This window comes from Anguilla rostrata, chromosome 9 (assembly GCF_018555375.3).
Source record: "Anguilla rostrata isolate EN2019 chromosome 9, ASM1855537v3, whole genome shotgun sequence".
In the NCBI taxonomy this organism is placed as follows: domain Eukaryota; kingdom Metazoa; phylum Chordata; class Actinopteri; order Anguilliformes; family Anguillidae; genus Anguilla; species Anguilla rostrata.
The window spans coordinates 35,155,691-35,177,396 of NC_057941.1; the positions used below are offsets into that span (position 1 = coordinate 35,155,691).

At 46.6% G+C, this 21,706-nt stretch overlaps 1 protein-coding gene across 3 annotated transcripts in view; it reads right to left on the reverse strand.

Annotated features, from left to right (window-relative positions):
• Window positions 1-21,706, reverse strand: part of LOC135263670 (actin-binding LIM protein 3-like) — a 90,110-nt gene that overhangs the window by 52,262 nt on the left and 16,142 nt on the right. For 2 of the 3 annotated variants that reach the window (XM_064351969.1, XM_064351968.1), the window contains exon 2: window positions 18,196-18,342. In XM_064351969.1, coding sequence (XP_064208039.1) covers window positions 18,196-18,342 — 147 coding nt within the window. The remainder of the gene's footprint in view (window positions 1-18,195; window positions 18,343-21,706) is intronic. The other variant, XM_064351966.1, reaches the window with a different exon arrangement.

Consider the following 21,706-nt stretch of genomic DNA (forward strand, 5'->3'; position numbering starts at 1 on the left):
ATAATCTGACTGAGCATACTTCCTGTTCAGGAGCCAAGATGCTTGTACACCCTTCGCCTGAATGAGCACTCACTGAGTCTCCTCTATGCCTGCATGGGGCCAGGCCTGGAGGGTTAGTATCATGGGGACTGGATGGATTTCCACCCAAGTAGTACAGTGGGCTCCAGAATTATTGGCACCCTTTATAAAAATGAAGAAAAAAGGCTGCATATAATAAATGACACAGATAATAATCTACATGTTATGTTCAAACATCTGGGAAAACGATATACTTTTATTTCAATACATTTACTCTCATGCTTCAATGTTTTTTTATTAAGTAATCTAATTTTTTCTGAAAACCATAGGTGCCATAATTATTGGCAGTAAAAAGTAAAATCAAGCAAAATGAAATTGGCAATACAATTTTACTTAATTTAGTTCATCTCAGTCTAAAGGAACTATATTGTGTGATTCCATCACTTCCAGTTTCACTAGAGAATAAAAATGAGGTAACAAGCATACAAAATCCCTTTGTCATCCATCAGTATGGGAAAAGCCAAGTAACTGTCAATTCAGGAGAGATTCCGATGGTAATTTACCGTTACAAGTCTGGGAGTACAAAAAAAGACATACACGGTTAAACATACCACGTAGCACTGTAAGGGCAATAATAAAAAGTAAAACATATGGAATGGTTGCACATTTGCCAGGAAGAGGAAGCAAGTGCATGGTGTCCCCACAGACAGTGAGGAAGATGGTGAGGGAGGCCATTCATAACCAAAGGATCACTGTTTAAGAATTGCAGAGATTGGTTTGTTTCTTGCGGTCAACAAGTCTAAAAAAAAACATAAAATGGCACCTCCATACCAACTAACTCTTTGGAAGGGTGGCACGAAGACAGCCCTTACAGAGTACAATAAACAAAACCAAGAATCTGGGCTTGCCAAACCTCATTGGAATTATGACTGGAAGACAGTGCTATTGTCAGATGAGACCAAAATTGAACGTTTTGGCCATACACACCATCGACATGTTTGGCGGCAAAAGAGGAATGCATACAGGAGAAGAACCTCATACCTACGGTCAAATATGGAGGTGGGTCATTGATATTTTGGAGATGTTTTGCTGGCAGTGGTCCCAGGGCACTATTTTATATCAGTCGCACAACGAATTCAACAAAGTACCAGGAAATTCTGGCAGAAAATGTGGCTGTCTCTGCTAAGAAGCTAGGACTTGGTCATAGGTAGATTGTCCAGCAGGACAATGACTCCAAGCATACATCAAAATCTAAACAGAAATGCTTAAGTGAAATCAACATCCATGTTTTCCAATGGCCATCTCAGTCTCACATAAATTCCATCAAACCTGTGTTGAACTGAAAGGGTCCATGTTAAACCCAAATATCAAGATCTGAATTCAATGGACAATGGGCAAATCTCAATTTTTTAACTTATCACAATTATAGAAAGACCATGTTCATTTTGCCAGGTGTTTCAAATAACCAGGGTGCCAATAATTGTGGAACCTGCTTTTTGGGAAATATTTTTTTTAATTAAAAAATGTAAGACTTTGGTTGGTTCCAATGAATCATTAACCCTGGTCAACCTATCCCATTACATTACATTACATAACAGGCATTTAGCAGACGCTCTCATCCTGATTGACTTACACATTGTTTTACATCACATTTATATTGCATCCGTTTATACAGCTGGATATACACGGAATGAATGCAGGTTAAGTACCTTGCTCAAGGCTACAATGGCAGTGTCCTACCCGAGAATTGAACTTGCAACCTTTAGGTTACAAGGCCAGCTCCTTACCCAGCATGCACTGGGCGAGAGGCAGGAATACACCCTGAACAGGTCGCCAATCAATCGCAGGGCCTACTCAACATTCACTCACACAATCGTACCTACGGGCAATTTAAACTCTCCAATTAGCCTGACCTGCATGTCTTTGATCTAAAATCTATCTCGGCTGGTAGTTGGCACAGTATGGAGAAATCCACCCATTTAAACAGTAGAGGGCAGCGCAGAAAATTCCAGTGAGTATAACCAGATTCAACTGCAGTGCTCCTGTCAGTCATACAGCCAGTTAACCTCGTATTAATGCAGAAGAATAGCAAAAGAAACATGGAAATAAAACTCTTTCTATTTATACTTCTAACTATAATGCAACACCCTGAAGGGAAATTCCAAATGTCCATGTGAAATACACGCCCTTTTTAGGGTTTGCCACCTACTGTAATTCTGAGCTTTAATGCACATCTAATTCATGTTGTGAAGTCAGGTACAGGCATTCGAGTTGTATTACAGAGCTGAGTCCTTGACTTCAGTGAATGCAACTGCCAACCTTTCTGCACCTCCTTTTATAAGGAATGTGTGTTATAGCAGTGCGGACTGATATTGAAGAAATAATTTCAGTCTGTCAAAAAATGTAATTACATTTTTTTTCCCCCCTCCAGTGTGCAAAAAAAGTATCAATCTTAAGTGCATTACTTGCAATGTTTGTCCCTCCGGTCACAATCACTTTCATAAAGAGCACAAAGCTCAGGCACGTAATGTTACAGGGGGGCATCCTGCTCCACAGTTGCCATAGGAGACCAGCACATTCTCTGGTTGCCCTAGAGACGGCAAGATTCCATATGAGAGCCTGGCAGCAGGTTTGCGTGCACATGTCTGTGTGTGTGAGTGTGTGCGTGTGTGCATGTGTGTGTGTGTACCTGTGTGTGCGTGCGTATGTGTACGTGTGTGTGTGTGAGTGTGCATGTGTGCGTGTCTGTGTGCACGTTTGTGTGTGTGAGTGCATGCATGTGGGCATGTGTGAGTGTGTGTGTGTGTGTGCGTGCATGTGAGTGTGTGTGTGTACGTGTGTGTGTGTGTGTGCGTCTGTGTCCACGTGTCTGTGTGTGCGAGTGCGTGCGTGTGTGTGTGCATGCATGTGAGTGTGTGTGAGTGTGCGTGTGTGTGTGTCCGTGTGTGTGTGCATGTATCTGTGTGAGTGCGTGCATGTGTGCGCGTGTGTGCGTGCATGTGAGTGTGTGTGTGTGTGTGTGTGCGTGCATGTGTGCATGTGTACTTGTGTGTGTGTGGTGCCTGTATGTGTGTGTTTGTGAATTCTGTGAATATGTGTGTGTGTGTGTGTGTGTCTTTGTGCAGATACGTGTGTTGTGTGTGAATGTGTGTGTTTATGCCAGATCAAGGCCCCTCTTATCATCATCATGCATCAAATAAGGTGCATGGATGTCTTTGTATATTTTTGAATGTTACATTACACTCATGCATACAGCAGACACACTTATCCAGAGCAACTTGTAGCTTAGAAAGGACATGAAGCACTCAGTAATATGACTCTGGTTCATTTCCTCGGCTGCTTTCAAGGAGCTCCACTATGAATCGTGAGGAAAAAACTAAATGGAGAACCCAAGAATGGTCCTTTAGTATTGTCCCGAAATGCTGAAATGAGTATTACAGAACTTGTATTTACAGAACAGTGTATTTATCAAACAAGCTCAATTTTAGATTTGAATGCAGGGCCTTATCTTAAGTTAAAAAGCAAATGAACCAGAGTCATAATTTTACGGAGTGCTTCACGTCCCCTTCAGATATTTTTCTGTGCGATCCATTTATACAGCTGGATATGTACTGAAGCAATTCAGGTTAAGTTCCTTGCTCAAGGGTATAACAGCTATGCCCCACCTGCAACCTCGTTTGCAAGGCCAGCACCTTAACCATCATGATACACTGACAGTGAGTCCTTTTACGGTATACACGTCTGCATGTATGTCCAGTATGTGTGTCCGTGCGTCTGTATGTACCTGTGTGTACGCCTGGTAAGGCCTTTCCTACTGTAAATACAACGAGATTAACATATGTAACCTAGCAACAATCAATCACTAACAATCTAACCAAACACATCCTGTGATTCCAGCCCATGAAGAGGAGTGTTGCCAAAGATCAGTGCCAGCTCTCAGCACCTTTGAGTAATAAACAACATTATGCACACTGAGTTCCCTCCGCCCATTCACCCTGATGCATGACAATCAACAAGGAACAGCCCAGAGTGTAAAATCAGACACATACGAAAAGCCGCACATACGTTCTAACACCTGAAACAAACAGCGCCTGGGTTTTTGCCCACAAACATTTTTCATTAAAAATGGCCGCAGGTACAGAAGTATGGAATGAATGTTATGCTTGCTGAGATGCATTATTCAGACTTAAGGCCAAATGCTACGCCATTTAAATTGCCCACTGGTGGCTTTCCTGTCGGCTAAGGGACTGCTACAAAACAAAATAATAACAGCCTGTCAACTTTCTTTTCCATTTTGGCAACAACCACGTGGGATTCTTCCTGTATGTGAAATCCTATAAAGCGAAATCGTGCAATTTTGCTGATACGGTACACACACTTTAATGCTGAATGATTGAATGACTTGCATGCAAGGTCTATTTCTTGCAACTTGAGTCCGTGTTCTATATTTATGTCTGTGTCTACTGTATATCCTCCTTAGACTCAGCAGAAAAAAAGCCTTTTTTTGACAATATTGCATAATAAGTGTCTTGAATGACAATAACATGTTGCAGTGAAAATATTGTCCCCTGTGGCATACGTTTCAGCATAGTAGAATATATTATTAAGACCAGAGACTCATATTTCCTACAGGAGAGAGAAATGAATTGCCAGGTCTTAGGAGGATATTGATGACAATGCAGATAGTGTGTAATTGCTTTTTTTACAGCGTGATTGACAGCAATAAAGCCGCTAATACTGTAAGTCTGACATGAAAGGCTGCAGAAAAACAGCAAGGCTCTGACAGAGAGAATGCAATGTGCATATAGCAGACCTGGGTCAAATACATATTTTTTTTGTATTCAAAAACTTTTCTACACTTTACTGATCTTGTCTAGTGAACTGTAATCAATGCAATACTCTCAAAAAGTGCAAACCCCGCCTTCTGGTCATATTGGCAGGCTCAATTACACCAGGCAAGATCAATAGAGCACAGAAAATAATTGGAATCCAAAACAAATACGTATTTGACCCAGGTCTGGTATATAGCATCAGACTGACTCCCACTGCATGGGGTTCGGCCTTTAGTGACTTCCATGCAACAATGCAACAAGTGCAGGTAAAAAAGCCAGACAAAAAGCGATCAAAGCCAAGGACTTAATGCGAGAGCACTGACTGCCAAAGACTGAATGCAATCGCAATCAAAGCTCCCAAACTAAAGTCTTCCCTGGGCAAGGAGACTCACGTTACTGAGTCAGAAAGTGGCACTGGACCCCCAATATATATCCTAATCTTCTACCTCAGGGTGAGATGTGAGGTTATGCAACTGGGTGTATGGCCACAAGAACCTTGTAGCACTGTGGATAGGCAAAACTTTTAGCCTGGTGTAAGATGCCAGTAAGTCTTGTGGCACCTACAAGACAAATAAATTACACACTGTAATGATGGTGTGTTCCGGGCAGCAGAATTATACTGTGTAATTCAAGCTGTCCTGTTATTTTGTTGTCTGTTCCCAAGCAGTGCTTCAATTGATGGGTTCACTGATTGTTTGTGTGGTTTGGGGAGGTCCCCTCCCACTTTTCTCATGGCATTGTCTGTGTGAGTGTGTGTGCGGGTGTGTGCATGCTTGCGTGTGTGCTTGTGCATGTGCGTCTGCAGTTAGCCCAGGTGCGCATGTGTGTGTCTGTGTGAGTGTGTGTGTGTCTGTGTGAGTGTGTGTGTGTGTGTGTGTGTGTGTGTGTGTCTGTGTGTGTGTGTGTGTGTGTGTGTGTTTGTGTGTGTGTGTGTGTGTGTGTGTGTGTGTGTGTGTGTGTGTGTGTGTGTGTGTGTGTGTGTGTGTGTGTGTGTGTGTGTGTCTGTGTGTGTGTGTGTGTGTGTGTTTGGCAGTTCTCCGCCTCTGTAGAGAAGTGTCTGTTCCTCAGAACACCGGTTGAAGTGTGGCTCAGGGGAATGCGTAGGTACTGAACATGCATAATTTTTCCCAGAGTGCTCATTCTCCATCATTCACCTCCACCGCATGCCTGTCTGTCCGTCCCTGTTCACAGACAGACAGAAAAGCGCTTCTGTTTGCTCGGCCCACGGCGAACGCACGCCGGCCTACCGCACGGCCGCGGCTAATGAGAAACAGCCGGGCACAGCGAATCAGACGTGCCGAGCGACCGTAACCGCCATCCGGAAAGAAAAAAGACAGAAAATCCTTTCATGTCAGAAGCCTAGTGGCACGCACACATCCTCTCTGGGTTAACCGCGCTTCCTGGATGAATATTGCAGGAGCGCCATAAATAAAGACTGTTTTTTTTCACAGCGGTAGCACCGGTAGCTGTGTTGGGATCTCCGAATAAAAACCGATGTGAAACTACAGCTACAGCAGAGGGGGGGGGCTGCCATTATGTATTTATCGGCTGCCCACAGACGTAATTATACTTTCCCACTGTAGGGCGCCGCCCCCCCTCACCTACCCCCCCCCCCCCCCAGCCCCCCCGACCCCGTTCTAAACCGTCCCAGCCGGTACAGTCACTTTTATCTCCTTCAGTTTGTTGCCTTGATTACCACCTTGGAAAACTCTGATAAGCAGGTGTGGGCCCAGCGCCGCTGTCACCCCTGCTGAGAAGGAAGAAGCAAGAGAAGGTCTGGGGGGGGGGGGGGGGGGGGGTGCCTCTGGTTCACACACCGGCCCCGCCTCCTGTTTCAGCGACCACAAGCGTTGGATCGACCCAAACGCAAAGAGACTGGGCTGGAAGTGTTGCATTGCGTTAAAATGTTGCAAAAAATATTTTCATTTTTCCTTTTTAGGTTCACAAATCAAGGCAAAAAAAGCAGAAGATGCTTTGCCACCTGAGATGCAACTAACTGTGTCAGATTAGCCATTGCTAAAGTAGCACCCGCACACACACACACACACACACACACTTGTGCATGTGCACACACAATACAAGTACACTCGACACTCATCCACACACACGCAAGTGCACACACACACTCATAGTACCCAGATGATGCACAGACACAGGGTTGTATCACACTTGTATTTACCAGCTTGTTTAAGGACAGACACTGATTAAGGTGGCACTGACAGAGGCGGACACGTCACGTTTTTTGCAGTAGGCATGGTTCACGTTTCTTTTGTCACGATGAGCATAACTGTCAGGCTTGATGGCTCCCTTCCCAACAGATTCAGCTCTCTCTCTGACTCCCCAGCAGACTACACACCTGTAGTGGTAACTGTTTGAGCCAAAATGGCGGTAAGATTGCTACTTCGTAGTTATGATCCCATCTCCTTCCCCCTTGAAACACACTTGTCTATACCGTATCTCCTTCAGGGAAATTAGGTATAGTAATAATGAAGCCAGGCGAGCGCCCCCTGGTGGGCTTTTACAATCTCACAATTTCAGGCTGGTCACAGAGCCACATGCCTCTACCGTGGCGTTAACGCTGCCAAGGGTACCGTCCAGCTTATAAAATCTGAGTTGATTAATTGTTTTCCACAGCTGTTGGGGTGAACAAAGTGCTAAGTGTGCTATATCCTGCAGACAGGGGGTACCTTTCATCTTGATATCAAGGAAGGGAAGGAGAGAGAGACAGAGAGAGAGAGTAGACTGAGAATAAGAACAAAATAAGCTGTTTTCCTTCTTATAGCTTACATTCTCTTGCCCTTTTCAAGTTTATGGACCTCCATTTCTGTTTTTAAGTGACCTTTCTGGTGGCTTGTTTTCTTATTTATATTGAAACGGAACTGATAACTGTATTTTATGCACACTGAAATGGAGAAAATACAAACAAGAGACAGACTGGAAAGTGGAACTAGGCCTTATGTGTATAATGAGGTAAAAGGGCGTCTGGGCATCTGTGATGCATTTGTCTGCTGTTGTCAAGGTGCAGGGTTCCGCAACATCACCGATTGTGCCGAGCTCCCACAGTAGCATTGTGACATCACTGAACCACAGCGGCATTGTGACATCATTGACTGGGAGAATGGGAATTCCAAATGCTTCACAGTGGAACTGAAAAGGTTGTAGATCAGGAAAAATTGTAAAAATGCGCAGGTTCTGAAGAGGTCATAGTGTCTCAGCTTTGGTAGAACACAGGAAATTTGGTCATTAAATGGTCCCCCCTCCACCATATCCTCAATTTGACTGAAACACTAGACAGAAATTTCTGCATACCAGCAATTTTGGCATACATTCAGTGGGCAACTGGAGCTCTTCATTCCCCAGTGAGAAGACGTCCTTCAATGCGTCTTCACCATGTATTTCAAAGCATCTGTTGATGTACTGAGCCACCGCTGTGCCGCCCCATCCCCCCCCACCCACACCCCCCCCCCACACACACACACACACAAACACACACATCACTCCCAGGGACCTTTCATCTCGGATTTCCGTCGGGTTTCCAACGTGCGCTGCGGTTGTCATCTATTGGCCATCGCGAGGTTAAGCTGTGTGCAAAACGGAATGTTCGGACGTGTCGGAAAAACAGAGCGGGTGGCGGGGTGGCGGACGACACGGCGCTCTGTCACAATTTCACAGCCTGAAGGACTTAAAGCGGCCGACATCTGCAAAGCAGTCAGCGGAACGACTCGCTGCCACACCGACCTGTGCACAGATGTGCTGGGGTAAAGGACCAGCATTATCACCATCACGCCTGATTCATCCGCCTCTGCGTTCGCTTCATTAATTCCTTTGCTGTTTCGCTTTACACTGTCACATTTGTTGCTCTCAGCCACACTGAATCCCTTTATAACGCTGGGCAAGGTTACCTGATCGCACGCACAAAGGCATTTGCTTTGCAAATGAAGAGTCAGTGAGGATTTGCATCGCGGGCGTGCTGATGGGAGTCAGGATGCAGAGACCCGGCAGCTTTTTTGAAGACCGGACTTCGGTTAGGAGCGCCGTACCGCAGACCTTCTCTGCTGCCCTGCTCAAAGGCTCGGCAGTAATGAGGAATACGTCCTCTGTAATTATCGTCATGTTTAGACTGTGTAAAGAGCACAGAATGAAGGCAAGCACAGAGAGCATGTCCCCATACTGTAAAGTCTGATAGTAACCCCAGTACAGAATGGGATAAACATAGAGGCCATGTCCCCATAAGGTCTGATACCCATCACAGTACAAACTAAAGATACAGAGACCACATCCCCATAAGGTCTGATAAGAACTCCAGAACAGAATGAAGGCAAAAATAGAAACCATGTCCCCATAAGATCTGATAGCAACCCCAGTACAGAATGGGACAAACACATAAGGTCTGATAGTCCCCATGAGGTCTGATACCAATCCCAGTGCAGACCATGTCCCCATAAGGCCTGATAGCAACCCCAGTACAAACCATGTCCCCATAAGGCCTAAGAGTCCCCATAAGGTCTGATAGCAACCCCAGTACAAACCATGTCCCCATAAGGCCTAAGAGTCCCCATAAGGTCTGATAGCAACCCCAGTACAGAATGAAGGCAAACACAGAGACCATGTCCTCGGTCTGAAAGGCATGCCTGCTGCACAGGCAGATGGTGCCTCAGCCATGGCTCAGTGGATAAAGTTTTCATGAACCCTGTGAATGGGTTAAAAGCTCAGCGATGAGGAAAATGTGAGAATTAATTCAGACCCCTCAGGGTTTACACCCTCTCGCCCACTACCATGTACCCGTCATGGGCGACCAAGAGGAATTACATAACAGTGTCCCGCCCCGCAGGATTGCAGATGTGCAACTGAGCAATTATCCGGCCCAGTTTACAATGCTAATGTTTTCAAAGTTATTCATTTGTGGAAATGAACCTGGAGCCTGGTTATAAGCCCCCTTTCCTTTACCACACCGTTCCCATAGTAATGCCCTCTTGACAATGAGGACTGTCCTGATGTAGCCTATCGCGGGGCTGCATATCAGATTATACTGAACAGTCTTTAATACATTGCCCCAAGCTGTATGCCTTGACTCCTGAGCCAAAGGTATGCGGTTCTTACATGGTTAGGGTCCCACCTGCCTAACGCTCTACGTGAGGACAGCAGTCCCAGCTGTGCGTCCCCAGGGGCTGCGTCTGGCTTGGGTCACACCTGGAAAGATGCCTCTTCATGAGGGAGCCTGCTCCATTGACCCTGTCTTTCTGTCTGTGCCATGTACATATCCCACAATCCTCCACCACCCTCTGACTCTTTGTGCAATGAGCTATGAGCTATACCAGGATATGTGTGTGTGTGTGTGTGTGTGTGTGTGTGCTTGCATGTATGCATGTGGGTGTGTTGTATGGCTTCAAAAAAATTCTTAGGTTGTGATGAGTTATTTAAATGCTATGTTCCAATGGTTTTGTCAGGACCTAGCTGGTACAAACCCAAAGCTCTTTCCACCTAAGCTCTTCCACTCAAACAGTTTATCCTTTGCGTCTTACATTTACTGTACATATTACATGAGTTTCTTGATTCTGGAAGACGGTTCAATCACGGCTTTGCAGACGTGCGACCGCTCAGCCTTGCCAGCAGATGCACCGCACACTGTGTCTGCTCCTCTTTGGAACAGGGGAACAGCAGAAACTGGGGCAGGTGTCCCTTTGACGTGTCGCTTGATCCGTAAGTCGTTTCGACAACCGGAGACACGTCACGGCAGCTGCCCGGAAGCAGAGAACAGGACAGGTGTCCTGACGGAATGCAATCTGACAAGCAGGTGGCCCTTTTGCTGATCAGCATGGTGATAGGCTAAACAACAAATGCGTGCTCAATACAGTGTTCCATGAATGACAGGTCCTAAAGCTAATCACTGCACGGTGTGGCGGGATAGGAAAAATGACAGCATATATAGATCTCCGTGGGGGAGGGCAGCAGTGAGACAATCCCAAACGTCTATCCCAAAATCCAACTGATCTCGTGCAGGGCTGCCTCGCGGATGCACAGCCTGACCTTCAAACGGGGGACGTCTCACCGGTAACCAAGGGGTGGCTTGGGCCAGCGTTTCCATGGTGACCAGAGGCCCCTTGAAAGCTCTCTCTCCCTTTCTCGCTCTTTGTATTTCTCTCCCTTCCATTTCAGAAGAAGGAGGTGCAGGGCCCCCGCTACCTGCGAGATGTAGCTGTGTACCTCCTTGTTAACTCTGATGCTCGGTGAGTCAGAGATAGGATCCACCCCATGCTTTCCAGCACAGTCAAAACTGAGCCAAGGACTAAGGTGGAGGAGGGGGGGTGAGGTGGAGCGTGGACGGGGGAACTGCTGATGTGCAATTTCCCCAACTCCTCCCACCTGCTGGACATGTTGAGCCCTGACACCACATGCCACCAGGACACCCCTGTGACCCCTGAGGAGAGGGTGTGGGAACGGGTGACAGGTCGGGGGACATTAAATCCGAAACCTGTTAGTGTGTCGCTGCCCGGCATGGAGGGGGGGGTGGGGTCATACACTGCCCCCCGCAGGTTTACACAGACAGTCACAGCTGGGGCCTGATCCCTGCTTGACCCGGGCCACTGGGCTGAGGGTCAAGAGCCCACAAGTGAACAAGAAGTGAACAGGAACTGAGTGAGTGACCGAGCAAATGAGTGTGTGAATGAGCGAGTGAGTATGTTGTGAGTGAGTGAATGTGACTAGGTTTGTGTGTGTTGAGTAAGAGAGTGAATAAGTGAGTGAGTAGTACGTGAGAGACTCAGTTAGGTAATCATTTAGCCAGTTAGTGAGTGGGAAAGTGAGCAAGTGACTGAATCAGTGAGACTCACTCAGTCACTCAGTGGAGACACTGTGCTGATTCAACAGCTTCTCTCTCAAGTCACAAAAAGTACTGAGGGCTGTTTGACATAACACCTCCCCCCACCCCCACATTAAAAAAAAACAAGTTAACAAGGCAGTTAAATCCCCCGCGAGCACAAAAGAGTTTTTCTCTTTCTTGGGCCACTGACGCGCCAGGCCCCGCTAAACCCTTTCATCACTGGCTCGTAAGCTCAGCTGGTTCTCAGCTGTCCGGGCCGCCGGGGGGGCAGAGCCGAGCTGAGCCCCCCCTTCTCACACGCCCGATAAACTCGCCCACTTCCTGAAGAGCCCCCCCCCCCCGCTGCCGCCGCTGCTCCCAGCGACTTAACGAGCCAGTGTCCCGCAGCCGGTCCCGGCTTTCTGAAGAGACCACCAAAAGGAAGAGGCTCGCCTCGAAGATCTGAGAGCGAGGGCAAGACTCCCTGAGCCGTGGCCGGATCAAAACACAGCAAAAAAATACTTTCAAAAAAATGTTAAAAACCTACATTTCAAGCATCTCCAGCTTTTGTGGTCTTATTCGGGGTTTATGTGGTGGTGTCAGCCTCTGTGGGGAATGTTCACATGTCTGTCCATACTTTAGAATTTTGCTGAGCATATATGTGAACTGCTAAGCAAATGGATGTAAGTAAACAATGCCATGCGTGGATTCAAACCTGCAGCCTCTAGGTTTCAAGCAACGGTCCTTAACTACAGCACCACGCTTACCCCCCACATACAGAGAAGGCACAGACATACACGGAGAAAGGAACGTGCCAGACAAACGGGCACAAGGAACACTTTGGAACTGGCCTCATTTCTAATCTTCCCTTTTTATATTTTTACAGAAACAAGTACGGTCACGTAGGGAGTGTGTTTGGAGCTGTGTGAATTAGGGGGTGTGGACACAGGGGCCTGTCAGTTTGACGTCTGTTTGGGTGGGTCCCTCCAAGTCTGTACTCAGCCTTTTACCCTCACTGGAGTCTAGAAACTGCCTCCACTCTGCGTTCAAGGCTTCTGAAACCCTTGCAGCAGAAATCTGACTGATTACAACTGATTTCTCTAAGAACTAAGAAAAAATGTCTTAAAGATGTAAATGGGTTAAATAATCATTTATATGTGTAACTTAATCTGATATACAGTGGCAAGGGTGACTAAGATGGAAAAGGTTTTAAGATATTGAGACAGTTTACCAGCCCATGAAAATAAAAGAGTGAAAATGTTAAAGAACATTTGGCTTTTACAATAAATAGTAAAATAAACTTATGGGTTTTACAATAAATAGTAAAATAAACTAACTTATACAATAAATTGTACAATAAACTTATGGCTTTTACAATAAACAGTAAAAGCCATTACTACCCAGCACTAAGCTCCTTCAGTTATGCACCAAACTAATCTGCAGTGCTCAGAGACTGAACCCCTAAACAACAGAACCACACCACACCTGCCTCAGTCATTTCCATTAGCCAGACAGAGACAGCAATAAAGAGCTTAGAGAGAGAGAGAGAGAGAGAGAGAGGGAGGAGATGGTGGACAGAAAGAAAAATAACTATTAATTAAAACTAAATTGAATTCCTGGGGGTTGCCGCCACAGTTAGAATATGAAGCTCGCCGCATTGCAATAGAGACACAATAATGACCCAGTGATTGAAAGAGCAGATCTTTCCATTCTAATAACTCATAAAATTTACAATACAGCGGTAATAAAAAGAGACCTGTTTAGTATCTCGGGTAATAGGACTGAATATCCTGGCTCCTGGAAGAACGGGGGGAAAAAATATATTTTTTCATGGATCCTGCAGTCTTGCCGTACGTGAATAGCACCAAATGACTTCCTGTTTCCTGGAAGTAGCAACAAAGGCCAGCCTTTCATGTTGCCTGAACTTCCTGTGAGCATTTCCTTTATAAAGGGAGGATCTCTACTTCCCTTACTGGAGTGTAAGACGAATACCATGGGTTTGGCCCAATAGAAAGCAAGTACTTTGACACATCAACGCAGACATTAACTGAGAGCTTTTGGACAAACCCACTTTCTAAAGGAAAACACTTTAAGACAAGATATTTGTTTTCTTTTCTGGGTTCCTGTGATATGCAACGAGTCAACAGAGAGCGTAAACTTGGGAAAAGTTCCCTCAACTGATCTCAGCTTTGTCCTTGGAGTTTCTTCCCATTTCCAACCAACCCAAAACTCTTTACCCCCACCCACCCCCCCACCCTGCCGCCGGACCCCAATACCCCCAAACTGTCAGTTAACGGAGGTTCTACACTGGGAGAAAATAAATCGATAGACTCAATCAGTCCTGCTGCCCCTGTTATCCAGAACAAGCTTAATCTGCTGCCTGCAGAGGTGCAGCTGGTGGCCTGTGATGTCACAGACAGACATGAGCTGAATCCTCCAATAATACTACAGTACCACAGCCACGGAAGCTGTACAGAGCAGTGACAAAGAGCCACTCCAACAATACCCAAATCAGTATCTATGCTTTGGCTGTTTGCTGAGGGTACAGTGCTGTTTTCTATAGTAAGTCACTTATGTTTTGCTGTTGTGAATTAACCTCACTACACCCAAAATACACCATATATCGACCAGGCCTGCAGAGGCTAGACAAGGATTAAAGTTTTTAAAAAGTGCTGTTTAATAAAACAATAATTAATAATCCCATGACATTCAAAAATTATTTAATGCTTTCCTTTTGATTTGTGTGTTGAAATGGTTTTGTATTTTCTGTATTAGCCGGCTAGTTAATTTCTCACCTCTGTGTCAGTTTGGTAACTTGGGGAAATAATTAAACCCACCGCCCTGCGGTCAGAATGAATGAACAAACAAACAAACAAACAAACAAACAAATAAATAAAGACATCACCCAAAATCCAAGAGTTCAGATTTTCACAAAACTTATTTCACCCCGGAACCCCAAGCAGGTTCCATTTTTATTGCTTCAACAGATTCCATTTCTTGAAAGGTCATTCAGAAACGCGTCCAGGCTGACTGCAGAGCCGGCTGTGATACAGCAGCCACCGGGGAAAAAAAGAGGAGCTTTTAAAAAGCAATCGTCTGGGTCAGCGATGCTCGCTGTGGGCTCCTAAATCTGAACAAGCGGCCAACTGGGGGCTGTAAATATGACAGCCGCGCGGGCGGCTAAAAGCCCGGCGGGTCCGCGCGTCTGCTCCTTCCAGCCGAACAGACCACTGCCCTCGCTCCCTCTGAGCTTCTGAGCGCTAAACTCCTTCCAACCGAGCAGACCACTGCCCTCGCTCCCCCAGAGCCTCTGAGCGCTAAAGCGGCCCTCTTCCGACTCCAACCCCGAGAAATCGCTCTTCAGAAACCACGCCGTGTGCCTTCCGCGAGCGCTCGTCTTCCTCGCGTTTACACAAGAGAGACAGAACGGTGAGAGTACTCTTCCTCACGTTTACACAAGAGAGACAGAACGGTGAGAGTACTCTTCCTCACGTTTGCACAAGAGAGACAGAACGGTGAATGTACTCTTCCTCACGTTTACACAAGAGAGACAGAACGGTGAATGTACTCTTCCTCACGTTTACACAAGAGAGACAGAACGGTGAATGTACTCTTCCTCACGTTTACACAAGAGAGACAGAACGGTGAGAGTACTCTTCCTCACGTTTCCATTCGAGAGACAGAACGGTGAGAGTACTCTTCCTCACGTTTCCACTCGAGAGACAGAACGGTGAGAGTACTCTTCCTCACGTTTCCACTCGAGAGACAGAATGGTGAAATTACAACTCTTAACTGGTGAGCAACAGGCTGCACACATTCGTTTTATTAACTTTTTTTCAGTGTCTTTCAAAAAAAATGCCAGCTGGTGTTCTGTGCACTGGTGGAATTTCACAAAGTCAGTATTCTTTGAGCATTTGTTCTGAAGGCCATGGGGAAGCATTTAGATTACAAAAGAGCACATTGTTTTCCAGAACATGTACATGACACACCTTCGGAAAGTAAGGCAACAAAATCACAACATAACGAATATGTTACCAAGACATTAGGGGAAAAAAACCAAAAGAATTTCAGTGCGCTCAGTCTCCACTGATGGGATTAAAGGAAAGAGTGTTTTGTGTTCTTGAAGAGAAACAGTAGATGCACTCAGTGGATGTTCACCTGCAAAAAGAACTAACGTGGATGTATTAATGGAATGAATAACCATTGTGCACAAGGAGACACAGGCTAAGGGATTCCAAAATGCAGCCAGTAGGTTAGAAGAATTTTTGTTCAAATTTGGAATAAATTACCTCACCTCCCATTCAGGTTCTCAGCAAAATACAAACCATTCCTTCCTATCTTCGTAAAACTGAGTGCATCCAGCTTTCTACCTGCGATACCGTCTAATGTCTGGCCAGCGGTGAAAGTCGCGGCTCCGATTGGTCAGCCGGAGAGAGGGAGGGGCCTGATACAGAGACTCAGATTCTGAGACTGATTGCCAAGTGTAGATATTAAATAAATCACATGCAGAGCACGCCACTGCCTGGCCTTTCTGAAGGCTCGAGTCAGATGTGAAAATGCAGCAAACCGTATCCAGCGTACGAAATATGAGGGCATCTGCCAAGTGCATGAATTATAGAACCCGGAGCAGGGGGATCAATCCAACATCCCCAGGATGGAGTGGAGAAGAAGGGGGGGTTGGGAGGGGGGCATGTCAGCAGAGACAGACATGGGAGAGAGGATAGTAGAAAGGAGAAGCAGAGGGAAAGACATGTGTATGCTATGTGAAGTTTGGGGAGAGCACGTTGAAAAAGACTGAAAAATGTCCGCAAATATGGCCGAGGACACAGTAAAAAAAAAAGGCTTAGAGATGGCAAGCGAAAGGCTAAGAGAGACGGAGAGGACTGGGGGGCAAGGGTGGTACTCTGGGGGTCTCTGTGGCTATCAGGTTTTACACGCTGTATACGATCCCAAGCCATGATGTCACACAAGAGAGCAGTTCCACCTCGCTTGAGGAAAATAAGGTACTGGATGCTGGGAACAGATAGATTTGTGCTGTTGTAAAATGCTTTGGTGAAAGATGAAGAGAGGGAGAACTGCTCTCAGCTGAATGCTACCAGAAAAACTGGCTACAATCATTAATCTGTGCAGACACACACACACACACACACACACACACACACAAACACACACATATACACACACACACACACACACACACACACACACACACACACACACACACACACACACACACACACACAACACACACACACACACACACACACACACACACACAACCACACCACACACAAACACAGACACACACACACAAACACACACAAACACACCACACACAAACACAGACACACACACACACACACACACATGCACACACAAACACACCACACACAAACACAGACACACACGCACAAACACACACATGCACACAAATACAGACACACATGCACACACACTCAGGACACTGTATAGATCATGGAATATTGTCTCGTTAATATAAAAAAAATATACGAAGCCAGTCTGCATCCTTTGATTCATTTGGAGAGAGAGAGAGAGAAAGAGAGTGAGAGAGAGTGAGGGAGGGGGGGAGAGGGGGTGGAAGGGAAGGGGGTGGGTGGGGGTCGGTACTATGGGGGTTCTGCTGTTGTCGGGGAGTTTAGACGCTCCCAGGAAAGTCATGATGTCACAGCGGAAAGTGATTCCATCTCGCTCTCCTCGCTCACCCCCCACCCCCCACCCCACACCCCCCCCCTCCCCAGCCCACCGCCACGCTCCCGAGCACACAGGAAGCCCTCCTATTGGCTGCCGCTTGGAGAGCGTTGCTGAGAATAACCGCCACCCAGGGGAGGGTGCCCCTTCACACCGTTACCACAGCAACCCCCCTCACACGCAACGCTGGGAACATGTGATCGCCAGCCGCTCGGATTCGGGCGATGGAGAGGGGAGAAGCAGCCCGCCAGATGAGCCAATCAGCTTCTCCTCATTCTGACAATCCACCCCCCCCCCTTCCCCCCACCACCGCCCCCCCGCCACGCTCTGTCCGCTTGTTCGTTCGTTTGTAAAACCTGCATCCCGAGCTCTCTCTCTCTCTCTCTCTCTCTCTCTAGAGATCGGCTTGTCCTCTACCGTACCCGCTAACACCTGGATCCGAAATCTATCAAGACTTCACAAACCAGACACCGACTGGAAAAAAAATTATATCAAATTATGACACCTCAGGTGATAGCTAAGGCATTTTCTTCTCTTAGTTAAAGAGTAGTATCCGGGGCCAGGTTAAGACCTCTTGGCCTGGTTTAATAACCAGGTACTTTAAACAGCAGTTTCCCCTTTACTGGCTGCCATAGAAATTCCTTCATTTTTTTAGCATGTCTTTACCAGCACATCACTCATCATGATACTCCATCAAAACAGAGGCCTGTCAAGGTTTATCGGCATTCCGATAGGGAAACACCAAGACCACTCCTGTCCCCCCAGGATGTGCAGGGTATCCCAGGGGAAGGCACAGGTGGGACACGTGGGACAGCAGGGCACATGACCCTACCTTACCTTGGCAGGTGAAGCACTTGACGTGGAAATGGACATTCTGCACGCGGACCACCTCGCCCTTGCAGACCTCTCGGCAGCGGAAGCAGAGGATGTGGGCGGGGCCAGAGCCCCGTCCGTCACCGTAGGGGCCGTGCTGATAGGGTACTGCTGGAGGGAAGGACACAGAGTCGCATGCATTTTTAATCGCCCTTCCAGTCCATCACTGTTACACATGTCCTCCCAAAACCTCCTTTTTGTCCTCTGCAGGCCTACATTACAAGGGACTTTACAACTGGACAGTTCCAAGACAACTGCATTACATCAAAAAATTTAAACACTTAAAACTTTACATTTATTTTATACTGAGTTTAACATCTAACACTTATCTAAAACATTCATCAATGTGGGGTTCATAGGATATAGATGGTTACTCTCTTAGGAGCAGGAGAGTTAACAAATTTTATTTGCGTCTGAAACATACCATTGTACTATTATAACCATATTCCCAAGTTCCACACTAGATTTTTAGGTTATGATAAGGCTGAACATTGAAATGTACCACCACACTGCCTTCATCTGTAAAATAGTGTTATATGCAAACCCTTTGTAACTGTTAAACATCCACACAGGTATACAGGTGAATTAGAGAGGAACTGTCAATCAAGACCACTCTTTTCTGGCAGGCAATGCATCGTTGGCTGGACCGCAACAGCGGGGCCAGCCCTATAAACGCGAATGTCTGTGACTGAGTGACTGAGTGATGAAGTTACACCATTGGTCGGCCGAGTTATGAAGTTACACCATTGGTCGGCCGGATGAAGTGTGTTAGGTCCAGCCATATACTAGGATTTGACCTGGTCTTGTTTTACCAGAAATAGTCACACAGTCACAGATACATTATAATCAATCAACAAATCAAACAATTATGCCATAATTTAATGTGAAGTGACAAATTGGTAGCCCAACTAAGCAAGAGGAAGGGTTAATGTATCTGCCCTTACAGTCCAAGAAGTGTCAAATGCACAGGTAAGTCTAGACAAACTATCCATCTGGATGGGGTCAATGAGGTACTGAAGAACACATTGCAGCCAAGTGTGAATTCCTTAGCCCGGGCCAAATGAAACTTTCCGAGCCTCGGAACGCACCTCCCCGATGAGTGGGCTGGAGAGACAGACAGACAAGCAGACGGGGCCCAGACAGACAGCGGTGTAAACCCAAAATTTCCCTCCTCCCCTGAGGAAACACAAATATTAAGCCATGCCAAAAATAGTCCCCCCCCCCACCCAGGCAGAGAGGACACCATGCTCCCACAGTCTCCGGGACAGTCATCTGTATCCCCCCCCCCTTCCAGATGTGGTGTTCTTAAAAACCACGATTATTCAGCTCTCTCACGTGTTGCCCAACCACACATTCCTCCAACATCTGCTGCCTGCACCAAAATGTGTGGAGACCAATGAAAGGCCGGTGTGGAGGAGGAGAGCAGAGGATCATGGGATAGATGTAAGTATAGAGGAGTTGTGTGGGTCTGATGCTAGAAGCCCAGGTCCCAGATTCAACCGGATCTCAACTTTTCTTCTTAGAAACTCCATGATCTCCAACTCTCCACTGCAAGTAGTATGGAATAGTTCACCAGAATCCAAAATGGAGTCAGACACTAGTGTCCACCACCGTCTTTGCCAAACTGAACACCGTGACAGACCCATAAAAATGTATTTAACGGTAAATTATTCTTACACAAGACTTCACGTTCCACTGAATCAGAAAGCTGAAGATCAGTAGTTCGGCCCTAATCCATAGAGATGTGCATCACACACACAGTCACACACACACACAGACTTCAAACAGCCTGTAATTGAGAGCAGTTGTCCTCCAGAGATTTGTTAACAGTCTGCACGCTGAGCCGCTGGATAATCACTGCCTTTAAACGGCACACAGACCCACACCGCGCAGAGCACATGCTTACAGACGTTACCACAGACCCCGCCACCGGGTGGTCATGCGCAACCCCCCTCTCCCCCCCCGAAGCCACAGCTCAAGCCATCAGACGCAGTCTGCCTTGCGTGAAACCTGCCACACACGTCCTTGAGCGGCGTCAGTGTAAACCGCGCTACGCTCGCACTGTTAAAGCCCTGCGGCTAACACAGAACGCAGCCGCACAAACGTCCCCGAGCGCGCTCACGTCACACCCCGTTCCCACCTCAGCTCCCTGGCCGCCTGCTGCAGCTCCCTCATCAAGCCTAAAAAAACCTCAGCGCTAGCCGAAGTAGGGCAGCTAATGGAGCAGCTCCACCCATCCACAAATCAATCTCCGAACCCGCCACCCCAGCCAGAGCTCTTCATTCCCTAACCTAGAGGCAATTGGCTCTCTCCTTCCCTGTCTGCCTGGTCACTTCTGCCAATCACAACACCTGTCTGTACTGGTCTCACGGTATTGGAAGGAACTTCACAGCAAAAATAAAAAAACGAGTCAGTTCCAACAATCATCGGGTGAACGCATGTACTGTATACCTGATCAATATGTGCAAAACTGAACGTAATGCATTGTATTGTGCAGTAATGTAATGTAATGTAATATGCCGAGGCAATGCTGATGCTTTTTTTGTGGTTCTATCTTTTCAGTTGCAAATGAAATTTGGAAGCTATGAAGCTGGGAGGGGATCGGAGGACCCGAGAATGATGCTGCCCAGGTTGTCCTTGTAGCACGCCGAAGGCCTCCACCGAATCAAACTGACTCAGGGCGCCTGTTATCCAGACATCATCAGAAAGGCTGCAAGTGAGTCACTAAGTACCATGAGGATGCATCCCCCCACAGAACACACACACACACACACATGCACTCAAAGCATGTTTTTATCCTTTATTTATACAGGTTGTCTCACTGAGATTAAAATATCTTGCAAGAGGCAGCAGTTGCACACTCATTTCAATGCACACGCTCATATGTTTGCACACAAATGCACACACGTACACAAACACGTGCATGCATGTATTTATACAAGCATGCATGCACACATGAGACCTTGTGTACACTCGCATACACATACATGCACACACAAACACGCACACACATACACACACACACACACACACATACTCACAAACACACAAACACACACACACACACACACACGCTCACAAACAGATAATGCACACACAAACACACACACTCATAAGCGCACACATACACACACAAACACACAAAGACAGACCCTCATAATTATTTGCTCACTGTAGCAATATTTTGAGTGAAGCTCCTTCCTTCACTCCTTCAAAGACTGGCAGATTGACAGATCCTTTATTAATCCCCAAAGGGAAATCTGGCATCTGATATGTTTCTTGGAAACCGCCCCAATTTCCTCAGGTCAGGTGAGATTTTGGGAACGTTTCGTGATAAAGAGGCCCTTTTTTCACAGCCTCAACGTGAGCTCCAGCCAGCACACATTCCACATGAGAAGAGTGTGGGAATGTGGAGGTCTCTCCACCCAGGTATGTAACTCTCTTAACTCCTCTGGCCTTAAATGCAAAACAAATC